Source organism: Herpailurus yagouaroundi, unplaced genomic scaffold (genome assembly GCF_014898765.1).
Source record: "Herpailurus yagouaroundi ecotype Mexico unplaced genomic scaffold, PumYag 142, whole genome shotgun sequence".
Taxonomy (NCBI): domain Eukaryota; kingdom Metazoa; phylum Chordata; class Mammalia; order Carnivora; family Felidae; genus Herpailurus; species Herpailurus yagouaroundi.
In genome coordinates this window covers 20,758,089-20,779,267 of record NW_024412397.1, presented here as the reverse complement: position 1 = coordinate 20,779,267, position 21,179 = coordinate 20,758,089, and the positions used below count along the sequence as shown (strand labels likewise).

The following is a 21,179-nucleotide window of genomic DNA, read 5'->3' as shown; positions in this document are numbered from 1 at the left end:
CTGTATAATATACTCTCTCAAAGCCAAGTAACTTGCAGGCAACTTGTAATATTTAAGACAGTCTTTTAATTGTTCCCCTGTTTTGGTTTTGCATGAGAGAGCTTTAAAAATAGTTTGTTTCACTATAGAAAAAATTAATTTCTATAAAACTACAGAAGTTCTTGCAGAAGTACCAATATCATATAATGTTAGTCATTACTCTTTACTTATCCTATGGAATTAAATAATATATGCTATAAAAATACCATGCAATTACACAAAAGATATGTAAAATGTAGTTCATTATTGTTCACAGCATAAAAATTGGAATGCTAAATGTTCATCAATAGAAGACTAATAAAACAAATTATGCTAGATCCATGCCATTTTTATTTCACATATACATATATGTTACAGAGATAGGCCAATAGAGTTGACTTATATCAAAGATGATTCTGCAGAATTTTATAAAAAGGATGGTCTTTTCAACAAATGAGAGACAACCTCAGTTGTTCTGAGACAACTCTACATTCATATTAAAAAATAAAAAAAGAAAATTAATCCCGACCTCACCTCATAAGAAAAATAAATTCCATGTAGATTGTAAATAAGCTGGAGACCCCAAAGACCTTTAGAATATAATATAGAAGAACACCTTCATGAATCTGCAATAGGCAAAGGTTTTTTTAAATAGCACTCAAGACAGTATTAGCCACAAAGTTAATTTTGCCTAGACGAAAATGAAAATCTTCTAATCATCAAATGAGAGGGTAGAGGATAGCCTCAGAATATTGAACTGAAATGACCAATAAAGGCACTGTACTCAGGATCTATAAGGACCACATCTACCCATAAACAAGACAGATACCCCAGTAGAAAAATTAGAAAGGGACTTGAAGAGGCACTGCCTAAACTCCTAAAAAAGAGGAGTTTAGGACATATGGGGCAGAGAAGGCAGACAAAAGTCTGCCCAACAGCTGGTGCTAAGACTCAAAACTGCTCTGGTGAAGAGGCAAAACAGAGAGAAGAAGAAGGAAGGAGGAGTCACTCAGGACTTCCTGGGAAATAGCGAGAAAGAACTCAGGATTCCTTACAGAGGCAGGCTGGCTTTGAAAATTTATAAACTGTTCACAAACCCATAAGAAAATTAAAAAATAAAATATAAACTTGTAAAAATATTGAAGACCAGTATTCAAAATGGTCTCATTGTGTCTTTCGATGACCCGGAACTCAGACCAAAGGGGAAAAAACTATGGTTTTAGAAGATGGGGCGGGGTGGACCTGACGCTCCTCAAAATATGAAGCTCAGGAAATTTCTCCACCTATTCCACGACGGCGTTACCATAGAAGTCACTGTAGATAAATAAAAATCTGAAAGAGGTCTCAAGGTGGAAGAAAATATTTCTAGCAGCATTCTTGAAAAAACAGGGCTTTCATTTCAGGCTTATCTGTATTAATACATAGAACAGGGACTAATATAAATCGGAGAAATTCTCTCTTAGGATTGTCCAATAAATATGAAACCTAGTCACCCACTTAAGGTCTTTAAGTGTGGGAATATACTGAAATCAGCTGCCATTTGAGCTCCCTTTAATCTCCGCTCTTTATCTTTCAGTGAAAGCACTCAACCTTAATAAAGAGGTACTAACGCAAAACAGCAGGAAGAAAACATTACAAAGGCCAGGCCTAGAAAAGGATACCAAGCCCTAACAAATATCTGATTCACGCTCTGCCTCCCAGTGTCTCAATATAAATATAAAGTAAATGCTGAAATTAAAATACCTTTGAAAAACTTACACTGGGAAGATGCAGGTGTATTTTTCCCTACTCTTCCCACTGAGTACAACCAAAAACACAAGACGACTCTGGAAGGTGGAGAAGAAGGCAGATCAGCTCAAGACCTGAGAATCCAAGGAACAACACAATGTTGAGTTCTCTGGGTTTTCTTTTTGCCTCATATATCCCGGACTCGGAGCTGCAAAAATCTGCAGCCTGGAAATGCCAATGGGAGCAGACGAAAAATGCCCCATCTACAAGAGAGGAAAAGCTTGGCCCTATCCTTTTGAGGAAGGGAATTGGGAATCCTCTCTGCATTCAGAGCACCAATCCTATCTTTAACTTGCAGAAATGTAAAAACGAATGGCTTAGCCTTTAGTAATATGGGACCATTATAGCATAAGTACTTGGCGAGAAGCAAACCCTCAATCGCTTTGATGACCAATGTCTGCCAGTCACTTGGCCAAAGGAAATTGAATTAATGGAGAATTGTCTCCAGTGTGTCCATTCATCAGGATACTTTAAAACCTATCTTAGGGTTAACTTACACCATCAGAGGGCAACATTATTCAACTGCATTGCCCTCTACTCCAAACTTACAATGGCTTTGACTGAATTGTTTTCTGACATCATGTTATTCTTTTGTAGAGGATTTTTCTGAGGTACAGCTCCTGTGTTTCTCAAAAGGATAACTCTAAAATGGACCTGTTATATCACAAGGCAGAGGGACAGGTTGGAAAACTGCCTTCTACTCATAGACACACAGGGGAATTAGGAAAGCAGTCCAAGGGAAAGTCTCCAGAGGTCTCCAGAAATGAATGAAGGTCAAATATCCTCTATAGCAAAACGAGAACAGACTGCTCTAAGAATTCTAGAACCCAAGCTCCCTAGAGGCTGTGTAATCGCTTCACCAGTTAGAAACTCTGCTCTCTCCCTAAAAAGCTAAGAATGGATTAAATTAAATAAGGTACCTGGGGTTATTCTATCTGTCAACAGCAAAACATAATACATGCGGTGGTTTATTAGTGATGGTAGTAGAAATATGGACTCAACCTTGTTTTTAATGAGATGCTTCTGCCAAATCTCTTAACTCTCATTAAAAGTAACTGTAAGGGTTAGCATAAGGTATTATAATTATATGTTCATATCCATATACAAAAAAACTGTCACTTTCTCCTGAATTATAAATACCTAAAAGTCATCTTCTTTAGAGATGCTTTAAAAAAATTTTTTTTTATTAAAAAAAGTTTTTTAACATTTATTCATTTTAGAGAGAGAGAGAGCTTAAGTGGGAGAGGGGTAGAGAGAGAGGGAGACACAGAATCTGAAGAAGGCTCCAGGTTCTGAGCTGTCAGCACATAGCTTGACGCGGGGCTCGAACCCACAAACTGCAAGATCACAACCCGAGCCAAATTGGGACGCTAAACAGACTAAGCTACCCAGGCACCCTGAGATGCTTTTTAATATTAAAAATACCAAGTTAGACCATAATGAATCTTTTCATCAAAATGGCAGAAAGTCATGGCACCCGTCAAACCCATCCTGCCTAAGGAAAATTTAATCACCCATACCCCCCTGCTCAGAGGAGCTACCACAGGCTATTTTGGGGGTAAGGGAAGACCACCCGTAGCCCTGGGAGTTGGTGCCTGCCAAAAGACCATTGGTTAGGGGCACCTGGGTGGCTCAGTCGGTTGAGCTTCCGACTTCCGCTCAGGTCATGATCTCACAGTTCGTGGGTTCAAGCCCTGCATCGGGCTCTACACTGACCGCTTGCTCAGAGCCTGGAGCCTGCTTCGGATTCTGTGTCTCCTCTCTCTGCCCCTCCCCTGCTCACGCTTTGTCTCACTCTGTTTCTCAAAAATAGATAAATGTAAAAAAAATTTTTTTAAAAAGCCATTGGTTAGATGACAACACAGGGGATGGTTAACATGAGCAATCTGCCCAGCAGGAAGTAGTATTAGGCCGGCAGACTCTTTCCTCTGCAATGTGAAAGGAAACTACAGAGAATATAAGCCAGCTGGAGAAAACCACTGAGAAAAGTTAATAAATCATACAGGAAAAACAAAGAGCGAGGAAGAATGAAACTGTAGAACACCCATGACTGAATAGGAGCAACAAAATAATCTGGTTTTTAAAAACAGAGTTGGTGCTGATGTGTGGTCCTCCTGTCCTCCCAAGAGATGCATCTTCTTTATGGCCATATCTATCCAATCTTCACCTAACAGAAATCCTCTTATTTGTGGTAGCTTAACCAAGTCTCTATTGCTTTAACCAAAAGCATCTGACACCTACTGATTTCACTTTCTTGTCATTTAGCAGAGTGAATACCTCTACACACAGACAAAGTAAAAAGGAAGATAAATATTTGTGATGCCTACACTCTATGAAAATTGCATAAGCTTGGATGTTCAAACACCTCTCTAGAAACACAAAACATCCATTTCCCTCAAGATATTTCTAAAACCTCCCTAAGAGCTTCCTGAGAATTCCTTATAACAACTGCTCATATATAATAGAACAGAAAGAATAGCTCAGTTTGGTTTTCAAAATGGCTACACTTTGGGCTCAAAGGCTGACAAAAACCCTATTGTCAATAAAAATCATCTTTAAAGAAAAAATATCAAACTCAGGTTGTCTGAACTCTTAATGGAAAGCACACAGTACCAGCCAGCAGTCCTGCTACACGGAAAAACTCTCGCAGAAAAAAAAAAGATACTCCACAGATTCACTTAGAATTATGAGTATACGTAATTCTGAAGACCTATGGATGTCTTCCACAGTATTTCCTTCATTCTCTACAAGATGCGCAGTGCTGTACTTTACTCTCTTAGAAAGTCCCCTGCTGGGGCTCTATGCCTGTACACAGAGAATATGTGTAAATTAATATTAGCGGTATTCCAGCATGTTCTGAATACGTATGTGCAATTGCCAGGGTGAGCCCAGATCTGGACTTCGGCATATGTGGTCCAATACATGGATATGAGCCAGACAGAAGGCAGAAGTTTATGAAAGATGAGAAGAGAAAGACAGTTAATTGGAAAGGAAAGAGAAAGAGAAAAAACAAACAAACAAACAAACCAAAGACCGAGAGAAAGAGAGAGATCTTTGAGTATATATTATTGAATAAATGAGAATAAAACTTTGTACAGTCTGAGGTTCATAAAAATGCCTGATATCCTAAGAAGCAACAGTTCCAGATGGGTGAAATAAGACCTTGAAATAGACTTGACTTTGAACCTTATATTAGAACATATAACGACAGTGGCAGGTTTAGAATTAAAAGGGGAGGGGAGGGAAGGGAAGGGAAGGGAAGGGAAAAAGTGTGAGGAAATTTTATAGGTAATCAGTTATCACATACATGATGTTCCAGAGGATTTTTTTTAACAGCAGTGAAATAATGCAGCAGCTGGGTGATATCCATGCTCCATGTCACCCCCATACTAAGGGCTATACCCTGTAACAGCTGGTGAATTATGAGTATTTGTAAGTCAGTCCAAAGAACTGAGAATACCTTCAGAGTAGTTCCTTCATTCTCTACAAAGCTGGGGAGCACCACAAAAGAGTCTTACAATGCCGCTTGTAGGCTAGCCTACTTGATGCTGGCTATAGCAGAGACCCACTGACAAAATCAGAAGCATCAGGGGGCATGAAAGCCTCAACAGCAGCCTCTTTAGCACCCAGGGTAAACAGGGAGGGAACAGGCTCTTTCATTCTTCAGAAGGATTAACCCTGCACCAGTCTCCCTGGACCTTCAGGGAACCCTGCTGCTGATTCCCCAGGGGGAGGGGGGGGGCACGTGGCTGCTAATATTAAGCAATGTCCCTTCATCCTGCACTTTCAGTCTTCCTGTCTCCTTAGAAGGTGGGAGCCTTCTGTACACTGGCCAGTGGACCAGCAGAGGGGAAAGGGATCAGGAACTGCTTTAATAGGAGGCAGATCTGCAAACCTTTTAGCATATGTAGCGTTGGATTGGAGTTGCAGCAGCTTGTTTTCCAAAGACAGTTTTTTTTCTAGCAGTGTTCTCTTTTCCTAGGAGAAAATAAGATACAATTTTATTTCTGTGTGTGTGTGTGTGTGTGTGTGTGTGTGTGTGTGTGTGTGTGTTTGCTAAGTCATTCTTGCAAACTGTTCACAAAAGATGCTTCTTATACCATTAGAAATATGTTTTGAGCTACAGAGTCAATTTCAACTGTTACAACCCACCCCAAGGAGACCTGGCCAGACATTTTCCTGTGTGGTTTCCAAGTCAAGACAGGTCAAGACAGGTTGTCTTTACGCTCCTCACTTGCCTGGAGACTTTTTGCTTCTCTTCCAGTCCATAATCGAAGTGTACCCAGCTCAGTCAAACTCCTGCCCCCCTCCAGCCCATCCCGAGTGCAAACTGTCAGCTTGTCTCTCTCTTGGCATTGGCTCTCCCTCTGTTCCACCTGCTTCTCCTACGTGAGACTGAGTGGTTGGTATCCAAGGACACTACTGACCTTATCTTCATAGCCCTACCTGCTCACAGGGCATCTGTCAGAAGGTAGAAAAGTAGCAAATGAATTTATAGTGAAGGATCAAGGCCACAAGTGATAAAGTCACTTTCTAGTTAGAATATAAGAGAAATGTTGACATTGAGAAAGAAAAATGTAAAGAAATACCTTAATGCTATTATTAAACCAAACTCTTTCCACTCAAAAGGAATATAACAAGTCCATGAGAAATCAAACTGGGATGGTTGTGTTCTTTTTTATATTGAACAGTAAGAGATTGGTTGACACTTTACAATGCTGTTTAAAACCATTCCGGCTGCGATATTTACACGGGTAAAATACAAGGCAATGTTGTAGAGCAAAAATGCAAGTATCTTGTTGGACACAGACTGACCTAGTTACACTGTGACTATGTAATTTTTGCCAAGGCTTTAACCTTTCTGGACCTGATCTCTGTTAGGAAAAATTAGCCAAAACTTGGAAATCAAAACAATATATGATTTTAATGTCACACTGGGCCATTGTTTAATAACCTGACCCAATTCTCATGGAGAATTTCCCTGCATTTATGACTTCATCGTTTATGATTCAGTTAGAGCCCCAACTCTGTGAAGTCACGTGTTCATTTGTAGATTTCTGCCTGGTAGAAAAGATAAGCCCACAGGTTATGGTTTAATTGCCTCAAAGCATATTAACCAGCCTTGTGTCTAACCTAGTAATCCGATTCTATATTCCTTTTTTCAAAATGCCTTTTAATAGCCAGTTTCTCAAAATCCTTTAAAACAGATTTACCATCTTATTGGTTCCTTATTAATGAATATGTTGAGTAAAACATCTGACATATATTCATTTTATATTTGTTTGAGTCATGTTTCTTTTTTTTTCAGTCATGACTCTTTGAACTTCCCTGAAATTGGGATAATACTACCTATATTGAAATGTTGAGATAATTGGAGATTTATATGTGAAAGGTCCACATGCTCCTCGGACATATATTATGACCTCAGTTTATAATTTGAAGGTGCCAAACACTTAATATCTTATGTGCTATTATTTTTAAAATTTGCATTAACTTTTTTGGATTTTTCCTGTAGCATTCCTGCCACATATGGAAATTTCCCTTGTGTCACCTAGTTGTGTTCAAATTATTTTTGAGGGATCACAAATATGCCTCACAATCTTATTGGGATACTTGGATCATTAAAGAAACACATCACTGATAATATATTTTGATTTTGTAGGGAGGAAAATGGTGTTTAACAAACATCCTAAAGGACTTAACTCTCAATGGATCTTCATAACCAGAGTTCAAGCAGACAAGACAACTGGACAACTAAATGTTCTGCAGTGGCCAATGCTGCAGCATGTAGTTTGGGCTCTTAATGCTTCCTCTCTAACAACACAAAATCATACCATACTGGCTAGCACTTTTTCTCAAGAGTGTCCTCTGGAAAAGGAAAGGAGTTCACAGCGCCACCCAGTGGACAATCCACTCTTCTCAAAAAAACGGTACCTCTTGGGAGCTCAAGAGTTCCCTCGTCCTATTGATCAAAGTGGAGTAGACACCAATTTAAATAATTGCCATATGTTAACATCTAAATGATTTAGGAACCGCGTATATCATTTTTATCTGACGCCAGAGAAGACGGGGGCATAATGGAAAGCATTTTGAACTGGTAACTGGAGGACGGTGGAAATCGTTCCTTGCTCCCACTGTCCTCGTTTATAAAATGGTGATGAGGAACTAGGTGGTCTCAAAAGCACCTTTGAGCTCTAAAATTCTAATAGAGCTAAATCAATGACACTGGAAAACAAATATGATGCAACAGAATTGCACTGCTAGCAAAAGGAACATATGTCATATTAAAATGTTCTTATTGGGCGTTTTTGCTGGCTTATCACTATGTTTATGGAATTCATTCTCACTGCATTCCTGATTAAAGTGGGGCAGATGGTGAAGGTTTTAAGTAATGTGTTCATTACCAGCCCTCATACCACTAATGGCTACTTACTGGAGCAGTGGCTTGTTCAAGTGAGTAGAAAATGAATCCTTCTCCAGGGGCCACCCACTACCAGGGCAATATTTATCAACCTTTGTTGGGGGTGTTCATTTTTAATTTTCATTTCCTTTTTCTTTTCGAACTCATGTCTTTTCCCTATTGACACAAAAGTCTAGAGTTCCGTCTCCTCTCATTCTGATACACGCCCCCCCGAGGAACCCTTCATCACAGTCTGTTTTCTCAGTAACCTTAAATCAAGAATATGGTGCCAAGCTTTGTTTCTTATAGTTTTATTTATTCGCTTGTTTGTTTTACAAATATAACGTGCCTTGAAACTAAAAATATTTTTTAAAAACTCCTGCACATTGCCCTTCTGCTCCATTCCCAACTATCTCTACCTCTCTGAGATTCCAATAGGCTCCACTCTAGGAAATCACTGAACTAGAATATTCTAGAAGGCTACTGCATGACCATGAACCATGGGCATCCTGTCCACTTACTCTGTCACAGAGCACCTAGAGACAGACCACCATTATGGTTCGATATCAAGACAAATGCTAGACTATCACTTCTCAAAAATGCCTGCCAGTATCTAAGCTAATCAACTTTATTCTGGAGTACATTCCCCTACCTTCAATAGGGGTGTCTGCCTCCCTGGGGACCCCTAGGAGAATGAATGAAGAGAGATGTGGGAAGTTCCTTGAGTCCCACACAATGCAAATGTACTACACTGCAATCTCTACAAAGAGACTATGTCTGGTTCATTCACAAATAGATATCCAGCCTCAAGCTCTGACTGTTACATGTTAAGTCTTCATACGTTTGCTGAAGAAACAGTCAAGTGAATATAACCCAGAATTCTGAGATGAACTCACATCCAGTACAGATTCCACGGGGTTTTCTGGAATTACATTCTGCTGTTCTTTTGTTAATTTTCTGAGACTGACAGCTGGCCACTACACCGGACCCAGTGTTACTGGGTATGAGGTGATCACAAGTCCAAATTTAAATGAAAGCTGGTTAATCAGCTCTATTTGCATTCCAGAATTGTCTTCCTTTCCTAAGTGCAAACATTCTTTGTGATTAGTTTGCTGAGCTATTTATTACAGGATAAATATTCTAATGCTATAAAGTATTCATCCAAATGTTAGTTTGTTCAAAATATCATAACTATAAACTGTCACACTGCCTGCAAACCAGCTGCTTGAGGACATTCTAGCCCAATGTATCTGGCTACAGTAAAACATTCCGTAACCCACCCCACAACACAGATGAGCTACGTATTAGTATTACCAGATTCAGTTAAATTTGGATTTATTCAATTTTTTGTGATTGCCTCACAGGAACTCACAAGTTCAACCAAACTCAGTGTTATAAATTAAATTCTTGGGAAATACGTAGAAAAATTAATCAAATTTCCTTTGGCCAGACACCTGAATATTGAAATGTGATTCTTTTGAAGTGACATTTCAAAAGTGACATCAACTCAAGCAGACATAAAACAGAACAAGGCTGAGAAGAGAAGAGGCAAACCAGGGAATCATTATAATAAATATAAAACTTCATTGGGCAATATTTACCAGAAGTCAGAGTCTATATTCTTTTTTTTTTTTTTTTTGGATTTTTTTTTTTTTTTTTTTTTTTTTTTTTTAATTTTTTTTTTAACGTTTTTTTTTTTTTTGGAGAGAGAGAGACAGAGCATGAACGGGCGAGGGGCAGAGAGAGAGGGAGACACAGAATCGGAAACAGGCTCCAGGCTCTGAGCCATCAGCCCAGAGCCCGACGCGGGGCTCGAACTCACGGACCGCGAGATCCTGACCTGGCTGAAGTCGGACGCTTAACCGACTGCGCCACCCAGGCGCCCCGAGATTTTATTTTTAAGTAATCTCTACACCCAGTGTGGGGCTCGAACTTACAACCTCGAGATCAAGAGTTGCATGCCCTACCAACTGAGCCATCCACGTGCCCCCAAAACCTATATTCTTATCTACCCCAAATTCAGTTTCAGAGAGCACAATTTTCTATTGGTTTGTTTTGCTACTAAAAACCCAGTATTCCTTGCTTTGTGTTCTAAATTCTAAGGAATGCATAATTAAGTTTATGTGCTCACCTTTTGTATATATTTAGAGTGCCAGCCACTCACAGGCATACTACATAAAATTTTTAATAATTTTTGTTCTGTCACTACTCTTCCCTAAGTTGTCTTTAGGAAGTTCCAATCTCTGCAGAATGTCTTTTCTTTTCTTTTGAGAGAGAGGGAGCATGGGAGAGAGACAGCAGAGAGGGAGACAGAGGATCTGAAGTGGGCTCTGCCTTAACAGCAGAGACCAAGATGTGGAGCTAGAACTCACGAACCGAACCCTCGAGATCACAACCTTAGTGGAAGTCAGATGCTTAACTGGCTGAGCCAGTCAGGAACCCCAGAATGTCTTTTCTTAATGTGAATTCTATCTGTCCTAATACAGCCATAGAATTTTACAATCCTAAAGTGAACTCAGATGGCCAAAAAATGGATACTTCACTGAGTCTAATACATAGAATTAGACTATAGCAATCCACTGTATTATTACTAGGCATAGGCGGACTTTACGATCATTTCCATTGCTTCCATTCACAGCCTTGCCTGCTTCCCCTGTCTAAGCCATACATACACTCAAAAGAGAAATTAACAGTGATATGAGCAGTATCTGTAGAGGTCAATCCATGACAGTACAGACCATATTAAGTGTGTAAGGGGAAAAACCAACATTATTGGGTACTTTCTAAAATCTCAGTAGTGGCAAAGCATACTTTCACCTAATGTCTTACTTTACTTATTTTGGTGTTATTTTCTTACATTCTCTCCCCAGCCCTGTCAGGAAGAATCCCTTTAATTCTCCATGGGCTTACCTTTTCCATCCTCTGTACAAGGTTCTCCAACTCTGTGATTTGATTATGTTTTTCTTCAAGCTTTTCAGCAACTTGATTCAGATTTCCAACATGTTGTTTCAGTTGTTGTTCCTTTTCAAGTTTGTTAACCTTTGGTCAGAAAAACAACTGTCAAATGATTGTTTTTATTAAATTTACACAGATATTATCTCCCTGTATAATTTTGAGTAGCCCCCAAAATTTAATAATTCACACGTGATTCCAATTACTGTTTTGAATTTAGTGTTTTCCTTCCAAATAAACCTGATGGGCTACAACAACACTAAACCAATGTAGACTTAATAATATACTAGAATGTTTACATTTGTTACCATAAAGCATGCTACCAGAACTGGTACAAGAAAGAGAGATACTAATGTAAGAAAAGTGAAATTTTTGACTTTTCCTCAATGAAACTTATCTACAACAAAAATAAATCTTACAGGGGCATCTGGGTGGCTCAGTCAGTTGAGCGTCCAACTCTTGGTTTTTTGGCTAAGGTCATGATCTCCCAGTTCGTGGGTTCGAGCCCTGTGTCGGGCTCTGTGTCGGGCAATGCAGAGCCTGCTTGGAATTCTCTCTCTCTTCCCCCTCTCTGCCTGTCTCCTGCCCGTGCTCTCTCTCAAAATAAATAAGTAAACTTAAAAAAATCATGTATGTTCAAGTAAAAAATGTTTTATTTTTAATCAGAAAGTGTCATAAAAGCAGAACAGTGATTCCCCACTGTGTTGGGGGTTATTCCCCAGGCTGACAGCAGGGGTTATGTTAGAGATCATAGATGTGAAGGTTTCATCTGGCTCACTTGCCAGTGTCTCAGTTGACTCCTACAGACATGCACACACACACACACACACACACACACACACAGTCACTGTTTGTTCCTTTTCCAGCCCTAGAATACATTCTTCACATAAAGGTTCATTGGTCCTAGAATATATACTTCAGATTTAAAAACAAACAAATATAAAAGTATGCATGTGTGTGTGGGGGGGGTCTATGATATATATACACACATATATACACATATACATATGTATGCTTTTAAAATATTTTAATTTATATAAGCTCTATATTAAAATATGAAATATGTAGTGGTGCCTGGGTGGCTCAGTTGGTTAAGCGTCCAACTTCGGTTGAGGTCATGATCTCATGTTTTGTTAGTTCAAGCCCCACATCGGGATCTATGCTGACAGTGTGGAACCTGCTTGAGATCCTCTCTCTGTCCCTCCCCACTCACATGTGCTCTCTCTCTCTGTCAAAATAAACATTAAAATTCTTTAAAAAATATGAAATATGTATTTTAAAATATAAATGTACACATACATACATTTTTTGTTTGTTTTTTTAATTTGAAGAATGTATTCTAGGGTCAAAACCATTTTGAAACCATTGATCTAGCCCAACTCGTTCATTGTGGAGACAAGGAAACCCAACTGCAGAGAGGGAGAATGACTCTTTCTAGGTCATCTAGTTAGTCAAAAGCAGAACCACGAGAGGAGTCACTGGCCAGTGTCACCTGGCACAGCCCTGATTTCCAGGCAGGGTGGCACAGCCTCCTCCCACCTGTGTTCCAGAAGGCTCTGGGCAAGGGTGGCAACATAACAGCTCAACAACATGTAGGTACCAGGCTAAGCAGGGGTGCGGGGAGACCAGCACAGAAGATGGGCATCCTGCCCAAGGCTTGCCAAAGTCATGAGGCCATTGCTTACTTCATGTCTAACCCCCCAAAAAGAGAGGCATGAACACACACACACACACACACACACACACACACACACACTGGGGTGTTAATTCTCCAGTGAACCAGCTGCTAACTCAGTACCTTGAGGAAGTGTTTATCATCCTCATGTTTCTTTCTAACTTCTTCCGACTGTGTGTGGTAGATTTCAAATAACCTCTGTGCCACGTTTCTCAGAGCCGCCGCTCCTGCTTCTCTGGAAGCTTCCAGCTAGGAAAAGAGGTCACGGTGTATGTTTTGACATTTACAATAAAAAGGGTTAAAGGCAGAACAGTTTGGCAGGCAATTAAAAACAGAAAGGCTGGGGGCGCCTGGGTGACTCAGTCGGCTAAGCATCCGACTTTTGGTTTCGGTTCAGGTCATGATCTCAGGGTCATGAGATCGAGCCCTGAGTTGGGCTCCACACTGAGCATGAAGCCTGCTTGGATTCTCTCTCTCCTCTCTCTCTGCCCCTCCCGTGCTCACACATGCTCTCTCTCTCTCTCTCTCTAAATAAACTTTAAAAAAAAGGTTGTAACTTTACCATTTGCACCCTCCTAGACAATGGATAGGAGTAAAGACGCTATTATCTGGTAAGAGGAAAATGTAAAATGAGAAGCAGCCTATTTAGGGAAACTGTCATGCAGAAGGATTTGCACTGGCCAGGCCAAAGCAAAGCTCCACAGCCCATGTCCCGCAGTTAGAGACTGCACCCTTCCAAGAGTTCCACGGTGCCTTATCAGCTTATACACTTATTTACAGGCGTTTTATCATCGATGCCCACAACAGTACTAAAATATGCATTTTCCTAAAATAGCAGTGGGACAAGAAGGAAGTATGAAGGGTAATAAAGCTAAAGTGTCATGCATCTCTCAAGGATTTAACTTAAAGAAATAAGCAGGGATGGCCACAAAGATTTACCGTCATTGCAAGGGCTGCATACATAATAAACCAAAACAAACAAACAAGCAAATAAATAAATAAATAAATAAAGCATTCAACAATGGATTAATCAAGTAAAATAGAGAGACCTTTGACTCTGAGTGCTCTAATTAATATTTATTAAACATGAAAGCCTTTAAAAATTTATTTCGTATGAACACTTCACATGAGACCTATTTAAGGGTACGACACCATATTAACTACAAGTACAGTATTGTACAGCAGGTCTCTAGAATGGACTCATCTTGCACGGCTGGAATTGATACCCGTTGGATTTTTGTGAGATCTGATTTTCAATAGTAAAAACAGTCTCCAAAATAAACCCGTGGGATTTATGAAATGGAAAAGTGTTTCTCTACATTAGCTGAGCATACTTCTGGATCTACGGATACATAAGGATGTCTGTCTGCTCTCACACATCCATGAAACCTACTGTCTCAAAGGCCTAACACTACAAAAATTTAGAAATTTCTCCCAGCAACCATACCTTGATTTTCAAGACTTCATTCTCTTTGTTCATTTCTAAGAGCTTCAGGTCTTTTCCTTTCATCCTTTCCACGAGCAGATGCAAACTGCAATACGAGGGATCCATTTCAGAACCAGAGCCGCTGTGAATGTTTGGGCAGCGCTGAAATGAATAAACATGAAAATCAGAAACCTCACTATTTCTTTCCTCTACAAACTTTGACAGCAACAATTGTCGCTCACTATTCCATACGCCAAAAAAAGATCCAGGTTGGCACAAAATAAATCCTTTGACTTTCGAATACCAATGAAGAATTCTAATTGAAGTGGCTGGCCTCTATATTTGCTCAAATTTGATTAGATTCTTAGATTAAAAGGAGGTAGACGTACATCTTTTATACCTTTTGTAGTTCCTACAGTTTTAAATTCATTTTTGAAAGTTTATTTATTTATTTTGAGAGAGACGGACAGACAGACAGATAGAGGCAAGGAGGGGCAGAATCCCAAGCCTGCACTGTCAGTGCAGAGCCTGATGTGGGGCTTGAACTCACAAACCGTGAGATCAAGAGCCAGACAACTGACTGAGACACCCAGGCACCCCATTCCTACTGTTTTAAATATACCATTAAGTCATTTTTTAAGAGCTAAATGGTATCTACAAGGCCAGTTGTCTTTTTTTTCTTTTTTAATCTAAGTCGTAGACATAAATGCATTTTGCTTATATTGTATTACAAACTAACACAATCAGACTTAAGAGTTACAATACATAATATTCAATGTTCAATGATGCCTACTGCAATCACCACATAGTACATTTCCAGAGATGTCGGAACTGAATGTTACTGCCTGTGTGACTCCAAGTAAACTCTAGCCTACTGAAAATACACTTAGAACATAAAATAAATCTCATTTGGAATCAAGACATGTGGAAGTGGAAAGGGAATATGAAACCATCTAACTCAATTACATCAATGTTGCAGATATGAAAAATGAGGTACTGAGCCTAAGTTTACATAGTAAGTAAGTGGGAGAGCCCATGATACAGCTTCTTGAGTATCTATCCTATGCTTTCTGCTGTTCCAAATTATTTCAAGATGCACTAAGGAATTATACAATTCTCCATAGCCTACAATTATATAATTAAAGAATAATAACTTCTATTTTAGTAAGCATCTATCATGTGCCAGGTAATCTTTTAGATGTTTTGTAAATACCCCTTTGTCTGAATGCTTAAAACGCTACAAGGCACTACGTCCACTATGTCCAGATGAGAGTTTCACTAAGAGGTCCAAGGTTATACCTAAAATAAATACCGGAGCCAGAATGAGAATCCAAGCTTGTTTAACAAAGCCAATATTCTTTCCAATACAAAATATGGGCTACATTAACAGAAATAAAAAAACAAAAAAGAAGGGGGTGGGTACCTGGGTGGCTCAGTCGGTTGAGTGACTCAGTCGGGTGACTCTTGGGTTCTGCTCAGGTCATGATCCCATGGTTTCATGAGTTCAAGCCCCACATCAGGCTCTCTGCTGACAGTGAGGAGCCTGCTTGGGATTCTCAGTCTCCCTCTCTTTCTGTTCCCCCTGACCCCACCACTCATGCTATCTCTGTCTCTCTCTAAATAAATAAATAAACAACAACAACAAAAAGAATATAGTGTTTTAAAACACACACACACGAAGATACAAAACGGAAATATGGTCCCCATAATTCTGTCATGGTTTTTTTTCTATTCCAGACCCTACTCTATACTCTTACTCTCTCTATATAGAGTAGGAGTTATTTTGGTTTTTACTTTGTTAAAAAATACTTGCTGGGAAGACTCTGGTAGAAGGTAGATTGTGGGCAGCAGTAGATTCCTACAAAGGTCATGGATCAGTGCATCTGAAACTTTAATGTGCATATGAATCACCTGGTGAGAGATCTGGTTAAAATGCAGATTCTAATTCAAGAGATCTGGGGTGGAGCTCCAGATACTGCCTTTCTAAGGAGCTCACCAGGGGCACCTGAGTGGCTCAATCCCTTAAGGTTCCAAGCTCAGGTCATGATCTCATGGTTCGTGAGTTCGAGCCCCGCGTCAGGCTCTGTGCTGATAGCTCAGAGTCTGGAGCCTGCTTCAGATTCTGTGTCTCCCTCTCTTTCTGCCTCCTCCCCCCCTTTTTCTCTCTCTCAAAACTAAATAAACATTTTTTTTTCAACGTTTATTTATTTTTGGGACAGAGAGAGACAGAGCATGAACGGGGGAGGGGCAGAGAGAGAGGAAGACACAGAATCGGAAACAGGCTCCAGGCTCCGAGCCATCAGCCCAGAGCCTGACGCGGGGCTCGAACTCATGGACTGCGAGATCGTGACCTGGCTGAAGTCGGACGCTTAACCGACTGCGCCACCCAGGCGCCCCATAAACTAAATAAACATTTAAAAAAATTTCTAAGGAGCTTCCTGTTACTGCTGCTGCTGCTGGGACTACAGCCCCCACCTTGAGAGCAACACAGCCCTAGATCATTATGGCTAAATTCCTACAGGGACACTGTTCAGATATTGCAAGGGGCGGGGGGTGGGGGGGCGGCAGAGCAGCAGCTACTTAGATGCTGGTACTTGTCTGCTGGCCATCTGAGATTTGAGATGACCAGGGCAGACACATTGGCAACACAATTCATGTCCATTCTTTTTAAATTTTTTTTTTCAACGTTTATTTATTTTTGGGACAGAGACAGAGCATGAATGGGGGAGGGGCAGAGAGAGAGGGAGACACAGAATCGGAAACAGGCTCCAGGCTCTGAGCCATCAGCCCAGAGCCCGACGCGGGGCTCGAACTCACAGACCGTGAGATCGTGACCTGGCTGAAGTCGGACGCTTAACCGACTGCGCCACCCAGGCGCCCCCATGTCCATTCTTAAGAAACTACTCCTATCAAGGTCACCAACAACCTCCCCATTGTTATATCCAATGGTCAAGGTTCAGGCCTAAATTTACTTAGCTCATAGGCACCATTTGACATAGTGGCCCCTCCCCACTTTCTGAAACCTTTTTTTCACTTGTCTTCAGTGCCTCCACCCTCTCCCGTTTTTTCTTCTAATTCATTAGCTTCTTTTCCCAGCCTGATGTGATGCTTCTCCTTCTTCTTCTCCTTCTTAAGTGTTGGGTATCTTGGAACTCAGTGGTCAAATTTTCTGTTATTCCTATCTACACTCACATACTTGGTGATCTCCTCCAATGTCAGAACTTTAAATGCCATCCTTATTCCCAAAGTCTCTGCCCTATGGCCTAGACCTTCTAGCCCAGACCTCTACCTTGAAACCCAGAATCAGATACTCAGCACCCAATAGAAACCTCTGCTTAGAGGTCTAATAAACAACTCAATATAACCAAAATGGAATTTTTTATCTGTCCCATCATTCACAAACATTAACCTTTTTTTCCAGTTCTGAGGACTTACTTTAAGAAAACATTTGGGGCTGGTTGTATTACTTTGGGAGGTGCAGAATGATGAAGGGAACTATGTTTATGCCTCATATCCTATGTTCTGCTTTCTCTGTGGCCATACTACATAGTGAGCAACACTGACATTGACAAGGTGCACTTGGCTCAGATGAGCTCTAACCTGGCATAACCCAAACAAGGCTAATATAGATTGCTTAATGTTAGGCATATAAAGCCAGCCACAAGAGAGAGGGTGCATTTAAGCTTATCAATTGTCTAATCACTCGACCAAATGGCCTAATAGCTTCAACTCTGTGTCCACTGATGTGACTGAGGTGAACCTAAAAGCTTGTACCTCTATCAGTGTTTTTGGAAATGTTGCTGCCATATATCCTGACTGGGCTGACATCTCCTCATATACTTTAGACAAGTAAGCCCCATTTAGAATATTCAAGAAAGGTCCAATCATTGCAATCTGAGGCTACTAATAACATCTGTGGTTAAATATTTCATACAAATGCCTATTAACATCTTCAGATACCGACAAAATATTTAATGCTCAACATTCAAAGCTTGAAAGAATAATTTAATAATTATCTTAAAAAGTTATTTAAATTAAGTTTATACTGTTTTATGTTTATTTACGGAAGGAATAAAGTGGTACATGTGAGTAAATTCATTACCTTTGTTTCTAGTCTGTGATTTGTGCTGTTACGTCCTACTTCGTCTTTAAAAATTTGATTTCGGATCTTTTCCAAAGTAGTTCGGATCTAGGAGAAAAAAAAATATTCTATTTTTTTTTCAAAGGCATTTAATGCCAAACACTTTTTTCTTTATACCAGCTACAGTATACCTGATTTATCTAGAAAGTAAGACAAAAATAACTACCACCAACCTGACTTGCATTTAGGCTAATATTGTTTAGATTGCAGAAAATTAGCATTTGGTCTTTATAATTCTTTCTCAGTCAAACCTAAAATATAGCCTAATTGAATATTATACTATAAAATAATTACTATATAGTAATTAGTATTTAATACTATTTAGTTCTATTTTTCCTATGTAGTAATTTAGTACTAATTTACTGTTTAGTAATTACTATAAAACAATTACTATTTAGTAATCACTACAAAATAATTACAGCTTAGTAATTATTTTGTAGTAATTACTAGCTAGTAATTACTAGAGAATAATTACTATTTAGTAATTATTACAGAATAATTACTAAGAGAAGATCATACAAATTTATGCATGAAATATAAGTTCCATGTCTTATTGACCTATGGAATTGCAAGACACTCAAAGATGAATTAATTGATCTGAATAAGTTACAAACTGTCTCTTTCCAAATTTTTCCATCTGTTCTAAGAAACAGTTCATAAAAAATATATAGTTTTGTCAGTCATTATCATTGGATTCTCATAAGATGTCACATTTTTAATGAAGTAACATGCCAACATGTAGTCATTGGGGACAACAACCCTGAGCTGTGAAAAGGAACCAGGTCGGGAGAGACAGAGGCTCAGCAAGACACATAAACATCTACTTGGGAACATAGTATCAGCACTCATGAAACATTTGAGAAATGATATAAAACAGTAGGAAATGCAGAGGTGCATAGTGTGGGGCAAATTAAGTGCTGACAGCTATTCTGAACCCTTTTGGCCCATTATTCAATTTTACTCCACATGTGGGAGCAGAGGTTCATATCCTCAAGAGAAGTTTACCAAACGTGTTGAAATTTCAACTATCAAGATTGTCCTTTGCCAAATGTGTCCTCACCTGTTCTATGGAGGGAGAAACAAAGCCCACCAATCCAAATTAGGTTTCATTTAAAAAAATCATATGCTGATATGATTTCCAGCACCTGCATACCTTTTTCACATATTCAGTCTCTTCAATAATCTGAGCTGATGTGGACTCATACAAGGCAGAATTATCTTCTATTTTACCCCTTGGGGGAACCTCTGTGGTTACGGTTACTGTTGTCATTGTGAATTCTGGCTCTAGGAAAACATAAATCAGTTAGACAAAACTAACTTCTTTGGTGATAATGATATAATATGGTTCATAAACTAAAAGAAGTTCTATATTAGCACTGTCATGAAATATAGTACAAAATATTATAAATTATTGATATCTGTATATATCCATAAATCTAGGAATTAATATAAAAACAATACCAGCTGAAGCATTCACTGATTAGAAGCGTAAAAATCAAATTATCTGAGAAGGAAAAATGTAAAGTTTTTTTTTTTTTAATTCTACATCATATTGGACTGTACGACCTCATGAGTAGGGACCACATCTTATTCATCTTTATATTCTAGCACATTGTAAGTGCTTAATAAATTACTGTAGAACTAAAATCATATATTATAACAAAATCATATGTATATATCACATATATAAGTGATATGTACATGTATAAATATATGTAAGTGATATTTACATATATACACATGTATCTATATTAATGATATATACATCTATATACACATATGTATATAAGTGATATATGTGTATATACATACATACATATGTCACTTATATACAAATATATTTATGTATATATCACTTATATACAATATACATTATACTTTATCTCTCAATAGCTATAAAGGTCATCTATGGGAGAACTATTTATAATAGAAAATTATTGGGAAAAGCCCAAATACCCACGAAAAGAGGACCAGTTGAATAAACTAGCTACTGCAATGGAGTCTTCCCCAGGATGCATTATTCAATAAAAAAGCATGGTTCAGAAAAGGAAATATAAAGGATACATAGCATCATAATTTCTAAAAGAAGGGAGAGGTGGATAGAAAGGGAAAACCTGTGATTTAAGTTTTGACATTGAACAATGTAATTATTCTACCTAATTATAAAATAAAACTAAATTAAAAAGAAGATGAAATCTTTCAAGATAAGAAATAAAACAAATGAATATATCCGTATATCAGGTTGGTGACATATCCACATGAATTATTTGAAGTGACTTTAAAACAAACCCAGGGACTATTTATCCCAGGTGAGCTATGCCCTAAGAATAGAAAGAATTGCAAAACAATTGGGGTGCCTGGGTGGCTCAGTCAGTTAAGCATCTGACTCTTGGTTTCAGCTCAGGTCATGATCTCATGGTTCATGAGTTCAAGCCCTGCATTGGGCTCTGTTCTGGCAGTGTGGAGCCTGCTTGGGATTCTCTTTCTCTCTCTCTCTCTCTCTCTCTCTCTCTCTCTCTTTGACCCTCCCCTCCTTTCTCAATCTCAAAAAAAGAAAATTGCAAAACAATCTTAAACTACACTCACTAATAATATTGTTAGTGGACATATTGGAGTTGCAATTTTGAAACTAGTATATGTGCATGTACACATAGATGTATAATGTAGAATAAAGCCACAAAGCCATTGTCTTAACATCATTAGGAACCAAGATTTTGAGCATAAGAGAAAAAAACCCTACAATTATAACTAAAAATGTTCTGTAAAAAACTTACAATCC

The 21,179-nt window shown here is 38.9% G+C and overlaps 1 protein-coding gene across 2 annotated transcripts in view; it reads right to left on the bottom strand.

The window, feature by feature from the left end:
• Positions 1–21,179, bottom strand: part of CCDC68 (coiled-coil domain containing 68) — a 50,835-nt gene that overhangs the window by 16,024 nt on the left and 13,632 nt on the right. For both annotated transcript variants that reach the window (XM_040478769.1, XM_040478768.1), the window contains exons 3-8: positions 19,554–19,684; positions 18,362–18,448; positions 14,281–14,421; positions 12,957–13,082; positions 11,117–11,245; positions 5,702–5,784 (exon numbers count right to left, since the gene is read on the bottom strand). In XM_040478769.1, the coding sequence (XP_040334703.1) occupies positions 5,702–5,784; positions 11,117–11,245; positions 12,957–13,082; positions 14,281–14,421; positions 18,362–18,448; positions 19,554–19,670 (683 nt within the window). In that variant the 5' untranslated portion in view covers positions 19,671–19,684. The remainder of the gene's footprint in view (positions 1–5,701; positions 5,785–11,116; positions 11,246–12,956; positions 13,083–14,280; positions 14,422–18,361; positions 18,449–19,553; positions 19,685–21,179) is intronic.